Raw genomic sequence first — 10,857 nt, forward strand, 5'->3', positions numbered from 1 at the left:
TCTTTTAGGTTTTTAATGAAACTTATATTAATTGGAAGAAGGGGATTTGAACTAGATAGGAAGATCATATACCAATCGATGAACCAAATGCTCGGATAATTAATAAAACTTATATTAAAGTTAAATCATTGCCATCAAATTTAGGATAATAATTAATTTTTATAAAAAAGTAATTGAATATTATATGACAATCAAATTTTCACTGAAATAATATGAAATGAATTAACTATATTTAATTTTGTCGTACTTTTTAAGTCTAGATAAACAAGGGATTTTAGGATTTACAGTTTGCTATATACTTCTTTCTTAATTAATTGTTTTTGTAATATCTGGAAGTCTTATTATCATGTTCTTAACAATAATTCTGGAAGCTTCATTCTTATAAAAGAATTTATGATTCAAATCTATAAATAAGTAGTAAGGGTAGAAAGAAACTAAATTAAATTGGTTTAATGCACAACGATTTATGGGTATAGTTATTTTGTAAGAAGAAGAAATATTTACACTGCTTTTTGGAGCAGTTATGTGTGTTTAATCCCCATAGAGAAAAATTTCAGCATATGTACATGAAATGTGGGGCTCAAGCCGTACGTTAGCTAACGCTATACAATATAGAATATGCATCTCTATTTTTTGCTTAATTTGTATTTTTATTATTTATGTCAAAATATCCAAGATTAATATATTTTTATTTGGATCCAAGTCTCTAAGGTTGATAGTGCAAACAATTACCATAACAAGTGTTCAATGGCCTCTCTACACCATACGACCATGTTCTTCCTATAAGTTAAATTTCAATTTAAATTTTATTAAGAATGTTTACTTTAATAAAAAAAATTCAAAGTTAACATGAAAATAAATAAACAAAAATTACTCAATACTTAATTTAATGAAAAATCATCGATTAAAGAAAGTTTACAATAAAATGTACACTTCATATTAATAAAAAAATAAAAATAAAATCAACATTTTAATTTAATAAAAAAGCACTAATTAAAAATAAAATAGTTAATTTCATAAATTATCAACGGTATATGTCATCCACCATTTACACTTTTAAAATACATATTTTTATATAAATTTAATATTTTATAATAACTAAAAAAGTTCACTATCAAAATTAATGAGGTAAGAAATAAAAATGAATCAAAATTTTAATTTAAGTAAAAAAGTAATTAAGAATAAAACAATGAATATAATAAATAATCGAAAGCATATATGTCATATGATGATGATTGGTTGGTTATCGGTGAGTAGTTCAATTATAGGGTCAGTGCATTTCAGACATGGAGAGGCATAATAGAGTCATTCACATACAAGATTTGAATATGCGAATGTGTAAGCCAACAAAAAGTATTATGAGATGGTGGCAAGTATCACTGAGTTTCTATTTGCAGTAACGATGCAGAACCATTCCCAAAACTACCATCAGCTACTAACTCGGACAGATCACCACTCTCGAAAAAGGATTGGTGAAGGGCCTTAACACATTTTTCAGCTTCACCATCATTTACTATCAGTGAGATGTTCACCTGTTCAGTTTCCCAAAATTACATCCATCAGAAAAATGAAAGAATGGCCAATACTGCAGTTCTATACGTAAGAGGTATTGTGAGGAGACCTTGGATGCCCCTTGGGAGATCATCTGGACATTTACTCCAATGGTTCGAAGAACATGAAATACCTGTCAAAATTTGACCCAGCAGTTAATATTAATGTGATTAATAGGAAAAGGGGAACTTTTTTTCTGTATGATATCCAATTCTTCAAAGTCTCAAGAATAAAACAGTTCTGGTAATCATCATGTTGATGGTGTAACAGGTAATTCATATAATTTCCACGATTTGAACAGAGAAAAATCCTAACCTTTTCCAGTATCAATGAAGAACGTTGAACATTCCCAATGAGAGATATGATTGATCTGCGCTGCAAGAGATTAACAATGGCAATTTTCTCAAGCTCTTCCACGACATGGTCGAGTTCCTGCTCAGACAAGAATCTTCTTCAAATGGATTTTAAAACTGTGAGAAAAACAAGAGTTCAACAACAAAAGAGATTTTTAATTATGGCTAAAATTCAAGATTCCACCAATAGGAACATTGAACATAAAAAATCCAGGCAGAATTCCAGCATGCCAAGAACAATTTTGACTGCCCAATAACAGATTTGGCTCCAATGTAAGGAATAATAAGCACAAGAAATAATTCTCCAATGACACATCAGCTCATAGCTGTGCTGGAATCCATTCATGCTGGCAAGCACATAAGCAATTAAGATTCAAACAACATAAATTTTTCCCTTGCCTGTTGAATCAATTCCCTACTCCACAGTTTTGATGGGTCCAATGTCAAAGACAAACTAACTTCACTTGTAGCAACAACATCCACAGATATACCCAAATCTTCAAAAATGGAAAACACCTGATTGGAGGGAAAATAATATCAAATTCCATTTACATCTTACAGTAAACAAGGGCTAAAACACAACCACAACAACATCGTTTCTCACCTTAGCAAGGAAACCAAATTGACCAAGCATGCGGGTACTAACTATATCCAACATGGTTACATTCCGCTTCAAAACTATGCTGGTCAGCACAGCCTGTAATTGGATTTTGGGTTAACAATGTAAGCTTTCAAATTGTGATTTAATCTTCTAAAACTCAGCTGCTAAAAGACCTTGCTCATATCTCTTGTTTTAGTTATGAGAGTTCCAGGAGCTTTAGGATTATAAGAATTCTTGACTCTAACAGGAATATCACCCTCTCTTGCTGGTCTCATTGATTGTGGATGTAAGACCTGCAGAAAAATATATAGGTTAACTTTAGCTTTTCAGTTCTCTTTGCAGACTCCATGAGAAGTTGGTCATTATAGAATTTTAATTGCCACCTATTTTATCTCAAGCAATAAACAAATTCTCTGCATTTGCTATGGCAACTACAATGGGTTGAACATATAAGTGAGCAAAGCATTCCAAAAGTGCGATATTATTATCACATTTTATCAGGGGAAAAAAACAAAGAAATAAGAAGAAGAACCTATGATAACATGAAAATTCTTTCTGTGCATAATAGTTTAGTTCATCTCTACATCATTACTAGAGATACACCAGCAAGAGGCAACAAGAGTCTAACCTGAGCACCAAAGTAAGCAAGCTCAGCTGCCTCATCAAATGTTAAATATGGTACAGGTTCTGCCCCCGGATAAATAGTTGGATCACAGGTTAAGACACCATCAACATCCTTCCACACCTGTTCAAATTTTGGGAATAAGCTGCTAGATATTTTGGTCGAATATATAAACAGAATTGACTACTGTTAGAGAATCTAAAAATAGTACTACCAGCATTAGTCAACTATATAGCATCAGATATAATATCTTGCAGGTTGATGTATTTGCATGACAGCATGTATGAGATCATATGAATTCTTGATGCAGATGCATTTAGTTTCAGGGCAAAATCTGACCTGAATCTCTTGCAAGCCTAAAGCTTTACCAATGGTTGTAGCTGTTAAATCACTTCCACCCCTACCTAAGGTAGTAATTGCGCCAGATTTCCATCCCTGAAAAAAGAACATAAATTATGTTGGTGATAACATGCCAATAAACTCTAATTGAGCAGTTGAGATGTTTTGATCCAGAACACATATCCAACATTAAGCAGTAAAACCACCTTTCCAAGGAAGCCAGTTACAATGGGAATTGCAGGATCATTAACCCAGTCACTGTATAATCTCTTTGCAACAGCTGGGTAAGTAGCTTCCAAGATGTCTGCATTTGTGAAGTCATCAGTGGTTATGAAACCGATTTCAAATGCATCACACTGCAAAAGAGTATTTAGTGACATAGTTAGCTGATAGGAAGTACTAAAACTGGCAACAGATAATAAGAGTAAAATCAGAATGTGGCAAGCGACTAAAGATTGTAGTTGACATACTTGGCGTGCTTTAATGCCAATTTTATTTAGATAAGCTGCAAAAATTCTTGTGGACATGCACTCTCCAAATGAGACCAAATAATCCCTTGTGCGAGGAGTTAACTCCTTCATCACTGATATACCCTTCAAAAGTTGCTCGAATTCTTCTAAATATGCTGCAAAAAGTATCAACAAGAATATTAGTTCAAATAAAATAAGCACCTAATAATTCAAGGAAATCACCTACAAGTTTGCTTCAATTTACAGTATAGTAGTTTATCAGAAAATAACCTTCCTAACTGTGCACAACCAAATCCCATAAATATGCCAAGATTGATGTAACTAACAAAGAAAAAGAATGTAGTAAAAGAAATACTCACAGGAAATGATAGATCGATCAACTTCAAGCTCATCAACCGTCCTGAACCAAAAAAAGGGTGCAAATTAAGATTGTAAAGGCATTATAATCCTAAAAGAAGACGCAGAAAACACAAACCTGATATGCAAATCCTTTATAAAACGCAACTCCTCAATTTCGGCCGCATTCGAAACTCCGCAGCTCACAGCTTTCTCTCCAGCCTAAATCAAAATGGGTAATAGCATAATGTAATTCACAAATGAAAGAATAACAAAAAAAGAAAAAAAGAAAGAAAAGGAATGCCGGTGGCCGTCGAGCATTACTAGCAAAAGTTTGTTGGTGGTTTTTCCCATGGCAGAGAGCACAATGACAGGCCTTTCTTCCTCGAAACTCTGAATCAAATCGGCGATTTCTTTCATTCGCTCCGCCGATGCCACCGACGATCCCCCGAACTTCATAACGCAAGTGAATTGTTTCACATTTTCACCAAAGCTTTCCTTCTCATCCTCTTCCTCCTCCGTCCTTTTCTCTTCAAGAACCGCTCTGATTCCTCTCTGGTAACCGACTCTCAACGCTCTCCTCCTCCTGCACGCACCGCCTCCGATCGCCGACAATAAATCCGTAGACGCTACGAACTGGATGCGAGTGGAAGATACCGAGGGCGAGGGCGAGCGCGTGTTGAAGAATCCCGAGTGGGTTGGAGTTTTAGCGCGACAGAGTTGCAAAGACGCTGCCATTTTGCCGTTGGAATTGGAGAGTGTATCGGAAACAAGATTCAAGCGTATAAAAGATTCTGAGAATTCATTTCATTTCAAATCTTCTCAATTTGTTTGGAATTCGAAGGAAAAGAGGAATATGGTAGTGGAATTTAGTAGAGTGGGACTGAAGCGATGGCAGGTGGAATGTAACGGATTTTACGAAGAACGGTAGTAGGGCTTGGGCTTTGACTCCGCTCTTCGTCTTGGATAAATCAAAAGACAACATTTCATTCCCAAGGATACAGTTGAATGGTAAATTTGTCAATCTAACTTACTTTCAGGCTGTTAAAAAAGCAAAAATGGAATAGGAAAGCGTCAGGTAAAATAGAAAACATTGGGAAGAAAAACCCGCCAACTCTCTCCATGTCTTCCATCAAAACCGTTGTTTATATAACTTGTTGTATTCTTTGAACTGAAATTTTCCAGGTAGAAACATGGCCAATATTTCCTTGCCGTCTTCCCGTCCTTCACAAATATCAGCTACTAAGAACGAAACTCCATCAATAAAACCTGCAAGTTTTGCTCAATTCCCTTCATGGGTCTCTCTCAAAAGCACTTCTTCTTCACTGAAAATCCCCCTAAGCCAACAAGGCCAAGTAGAGAACGTACACTTAGTTTCTTTATCTAAACAGGGGAAACTCAAAGAAGCTCGTGACTTCCTCAAACAAATGGAGGAAGCCGGCGTTCCCGTCAATCCCCACTCGTATAAATCCCTTCTCGAAACCTGTAGCAAAGTGAGATCTTTATCGGACGGTAAATTAATTCACAACCATTTGCGAAGAACGATGAAGAACCCATCTGGGTTTCTCGAGAATTCTCTTTTGCAAATGTATTTGGACTGTGAGAGCTTTCTGCATGCGGAGAAACTGTTTGATAAAATGATTGAGAAAACTCTAGGATCTTGGATTATACTTATTTCTGCTTATTCACAAAAAGGTCATCTAAAGAAAACTTTTTCGTTATATTCACAAATGGTTGAGTTAGGAATTAGACCGAATTCGACTATTTTTACCAGACTCTTGAAGAGTTTATTTGATCCTTCTGTTTTGGAGATTGGGAAACAAATCCATTCTCTCCTTATAAGAACTGGGTTAAGCACCAATGTTTCTGTTATCACAGCGATCTCCAATATGTACGCTAAATGCGGGTGGTTAGAAGGGGCTAAGCTCGTTATGGGTCAGATGGTTGAAAAGAATGCTGTAGCTTGGACGGGATTGATGATGGGGTGTACTCAAGCTGACAAACAAAAAGATGCTTTGGAATTGTTTGGTAAAATGGTAAAGGAAGGTGTTAAATTGGATGGGTTTGTGTTTTCGGTTGTTCTGAAAGCGTGTGCTGGATTGGAGGATTTGAACTTAGGGAGGCAAATTCATGGTTATGTTGTAAAACTTGGGTTCGAATCTGATGTTTTTGTGGGAACTCCTGTTGTGGATTTATATGTCAAATGTGCATGGTTTGAATCTGCTTGCCGAGCATTTGAGAGGATATCTGAACCGAATGATGTGTCATGGAGTGCTATAGTCACTGGCTACTGCCAAGTTGGTAAATTTGAGAAATCGCTTAAGATTTTTAAATCGTTAAGGATTAAAGATGTGTCTTTGAATTCTTTTGTATATACCAGCATTTTCCAAGCATGTTCTGTTCTTGCTGATTTTAATGTGGGTGCCCAAGTTCATGCAGATTCAATAAAAAGAGGTTTAATTTCGTATCTTTATGGAGAGAGTGCAATGATTACTATGTATTCAAAATGTGGTAGATTGGACTATGCGAATCGAGCGTTTGAGTCTATTGATGAACCTGATACTGTGGCTTGGACTGCAAATATATGTGGTCATGCTTATCATGGCAATGCTTCTAAAGCCCTAAGGCTTTTCAGGAGGATGCAGGACTCTGGTGTGAGGCCAAATGAAGTTACATTTGTGGCGGTTTTAACTGCTTGTAGTCATTCTGGCTTGGTTACAGAAGCTAAACTGTATTTGGAGTCAATGAGTCGTGAATATGGTGTGAGACCAACTATTGATCATTATGCTTGTATGATTGATATATACTCTCGTGCTGGTCTGCTGCAAGAGGCATATGAACTGATAAAGATTATGCCCTTTGATCCTGATTCAATGAGTTGGAAATGCTTATTGGGTGGGTGTTGGATCCATAGGAATCTTGAGCTGGGAAAAGTTGCAGCAGAAAATCTACTTCAGCTTGATCCAGATGATACTTCAGGTTATATTTTGATGTTTAACCTATATGCTTCATCTGGGAAATGGGAAGAAGCAGCTCATGTAAGAAGTATGATGGGTGAAAGAAAGTTGAAAAAGGAACTTAGCTGCAGCTGGATTACTGTCAAGGGTAGGGTGCATCGGTTTGTAGTGGGCGATAAACACCATCCTCAGACAGACGAGATTTATGAAAAGTTAAAAGAATTCAACCATTCTGTTATGAAGGATGAAGGTGGCGTTCTAACAGAAGAGGATGTACAATTTGGTTTGCCTGAGCGGAAACAGCAACTTATGGACCACAGTGAGAGACTTGCCATAGCATTTGGGCTCATAACTGTACCAAGCAATGCACCTATTATTGTTTTCAAGAATCTCCGGGCATGCAAATACTGCCATGATTTTGCAAAACATGTATCCATGGTCACAGGACGCAAAATCACCGTTAGGGATTCCTGCAGATTCCATCACTTCCATTTAGGGCAATGCTCTTGCAATGATTATTGGTGATGCTTGCAATTTGTTTTGCCATGAGAGGTAGGATGATTATCCTTATTCAAGTTTAGTTGTATTTTATTTATAAGCCATATCATTTCATTGATATAAAATATATACATTAAGAAATTCTCTCCTCAAAGTGAGCAGATGAATTTCCTTTTAAAACCACACCCAGAATTCGTCACCCCATTGCATTTCCACATAGCAAATACAACCAAAAGTTCCCTAATATTTCACCCCAACACCCCCAGATCCCTTACAGTTCAAACACAGCAATTTTAACACAAGTGCCTTTCACCTCATCATGTTTAGCTGGGATTGTGCATAATAGCACGTGGCCCCAGAACATAATTCTTCCAAGGGAAGTATTTGTGAAACTTGAAGATATTGATAATTCTGTGGCTGAAAGTTCAGCATGAATTAATTCTTTTCATGATCTATGTCCACCAAAATTTCATGCTTGGCTATTTTATAGGTTGTCACCTCTCATTGGGATCATCATCAGACAGTCTCAGCTTCTGGCTTAGGGGAAAGAAAATTAATTTAAGCTGTCTTTTTCCTGGATTTCACTGTTGCTCTTTCATCTCAATCACAATCTGTGTGTGTATATATATATATATAGATTTTTAACAATGGCAATGCTCCGGATACAATGTTGTGGCTGAAATTTGAAAAAAGGAAAAAAAAAACAAAAGAAATAGAGCCAACCATAAGAAATTCTTTTAGGCAATTGTGGTGGGGTTGGCTGCGGATACACGCGTGACTGCGTAACAGGAAGCACACAATATTTGTTGATTTGCAAAAATGTGGAAAAAGGAAAACCTGCAAGCGCATGGGTGGCCCAACAGTGACAAAGTCCAAGAATCCAAGGTTGATTGGTACTTGGTGCACTTTGCAACGAGCGATGGCAGCCATTTTTGTTGCGGTGGGACTAAAAAGTACATAAGCAGCATCATGGAGAAGGGAACCCTTCACCGCCTGACACGTCTTTGTTGTATTAAACTACTTGAATAGTGAAGTTTAAGAATCTCCAGATGATTGTTTGCCCACAAAAGAGTATCCGGCACATCCCAGTGTGTCATCTGTCACCATGGATGGGAACCTTCCTCTCCTTTTCTTCGCCTGAGTGCTCACTGCCTGGTCTATTTAATTAAGCGGATAACCATATTACTTAATTATTATATCTAATCACTTTAGATATCTTGTCTTTTCATTTTTTTTCCTCTGGTTTTTCTTTCTGAATGAGCCAGTTGGGTCTTACATGCACTTGACATGTCAGCTCAGCCTTCCTACTCGCTTTTCATGTATCTGGCAAGTTGTCCAATAAGCCAAGCATCTATTATTTGAGATACGGATATATTTCTATTATTTTGTCCTTAGATTCGGCAAGATGAAAACGAATCAAATGAAGGACCATGTCACATAACAACAAGGAGGGAAGTTCTATGGAAATGGAATACTGTACTCTCTCCATTTGAATGAACTTGTTGGAGTCATATTGTGGAAATCCTTTTAGCCGCTAGGAAAGTACCACGAGTGCAAGAGATAAGTTGCTTCAAAAAACATACTACGATGAGTAGGGTACTTGTTAATTTTTAAATAATTAATTTTAAAATCATTTAAATATCAAGATATTTTAATTTTAACTTTAGATAATATTATAAAATATTATTCAAAATCGAATCCTATTAGTATAGCATTAACTGTTAATTATCTGAATCCATTAAATACTTGATTATACAAAATAAATTTTTTAAATATGGATACTCATTTAATAACCCAAACTTAAATCCACATATAAAAATATTTTACATTATTTCATATGCAATTTACTAACAATTAAAATTTAAACCACAAAAAGAAAAATTGATTGAGATGGCTAAAATTGTATTGAAAGTAAGGAGGACAAATGTTAGAATCTCACTAATTAAAAATTTTTGTAACATTACATATAATATTATAATATTATGTATAATCGGGTTCTAAGGGTATCGGGTACCCTAATACGTGGGAATTAATATAATTGGGTTTCGATTTAAGGTATCTTAAAGGTGATACCCAAACTCGAGTCAGGTATTAAAAACCTTACTCGAATTTGTCCCATAATCAAATATAGGTACCCAAACCCTATGTTATTGGGTTAGATACTCGCGAATACCCGTATAATAACAACCCATTTACATCTCTACTTACGATAAATGTACAGGGGTGAGCCCAAAAGTCACTTAAGGATCCTCCCAAATTTTACTAGCACTGATATTTTTAGAGTGATTTATGATCCAAATCTTATTAAGACCAATATTTTAGAGTGATTTATGGTTCTAAAATACTTACCCACCTAACTCGGACAAAAAATTCGAAATTTTGATAGACATTCAAAGCCTATATATGAAATAAACTAAATATTTGCAAATCATAAGTTTTGAACTCATTAAAATTAGGTCTTTTTTTTTTAATTTTGAGGGATGAGGTAAAAATTACTTATTTAAATATTTATATTCAATACAAACAATAAACGAATAAATTAAAAGTAATCACTACAAAAAAAAAAAAACAAGGCTTTACCAATGGAGAATTTTTCTTTGATAAAATCTGTCGGCAATTACCAACAGGTTGTCGCCAAAACATTAACAAAGTTATCTTATAAGCATTACCAATAAAATACCAACAGAATATATCGACGGAACTCAATTCGTCATTATTCAATCAACAATACAATGATACGAAATTAATGAAGGGCACGCCACGATTACCGATCAAAATATTTCATTAATAAAAGGGCTACCGATGAAATTTACCGATTAAAGTTGTCAACGGAACATCCAATCAGAAAAAATATTAAAGTGCCGATGGAATTACCAACAGAAAATCTATTGGTAATGCCATTGAACTCATTAGAAATGTTACTGACCGATTTGTCGACGAAAATTCTATCGACAGTGGTACCATTGGTAATTCTGCCTGTAATTTGAAATTATAATCCTGATCGGGATCCCTCATTTTTTCCTCATTTCTTCTCTTTTACTCGACTCTCTCTTTCCCTTTCGAGATTTCCCTTTTCTCCTCCGAGCCCCCTTTGCCTAGTGCTCAGTTCTCATCGACCGACCACCCCAAT

General features: G+C 35.6%; 2 protein-coding genes across 3 annotated transcripts; one reads left to right on the forward strand and one right to left on the reverse strand.

Moving 5' to 3' along the window:
- Positions 1–1,196: 1,196 nt before the first annotated feature.
- Positions 1,197–5,365, reverse strand: AK-LYS1 (aspartate kinase 1). Of its 2 annotated transcripts, XM_018116215.2 has the most exons (13): positions 4,597–5,365; positions 4,412–4,494; positions 4,296–4,336; positions 3,937–4,091; positions 3,673–3,822; positions 3,467–3,562; positions 3,134–3,250; positions 2,679–2,798; positions 2,509–2,601; positions 2,304–2,420; positions 1,867–1,983; positions 1,622–1,684; positions 1,197–1,532 (listed from the first exon to the last, which is right to left on the reverse strand). In XM_018116215.2, the coding sequence occupies exons 1-13, from the start codon at positions 5,008–5,010 to the stop codon at positions 1,377–1,379; spliced, it is 1,722 nt and encodes a 573-aa protein (XP_017971704.1). In that variant the 5' UTR covers positions 5,011–5,365; the 3' UTR covers positions 1,197–1,376. The 2 variants fall into 2 exon arrangements, with proteins under 2 accessions (XP_017971704.1, XP_017971705.1); XM_018116216.2 differs by lacking the exons at positions 1,197–1,532; positions 1,622–1,684 and having other exon boundaries at positions 1,884–2,021.
- RARE1 (Pentatricopeptide repeat (PPR) superfamily protein) lies at positions 5,365–9,095 on the forward strand. The gene is made up of 2 exons (XM_018116214.2): positions 5,365–7,781; positions 8,218–9,095. Exon 1 carries the CDS (start codon positions 5,466–5,468, stop codon positions 7,752–7,754), a length of 2,289 nt encoding a protein of 762 aa, XP_017971703.1. The 5' UTR covers positions 5,365–5,465; the 3' UTR covers positions 7,755–7,781; positions 8,218–9,095.
- Positions 9,096–10,857: the final 1,762 nt, after the last annotated feature.

The sequence above is a fragment of the Theobroma cacao genome, chromosome 2 (genome assembly GCF_053813885.1).
Source record: "Theobroma cacao isolate CCN51 chromosome 2, ASM5381388v1, whole genome shotgun sequence".
Classification (NCBI taxonomy): Eukaryota; Viridiplantae; Streptophyta; class Magnoliopsida; order Malvales; family Malvaceae; genus Theobroma; species Theobroma cacao.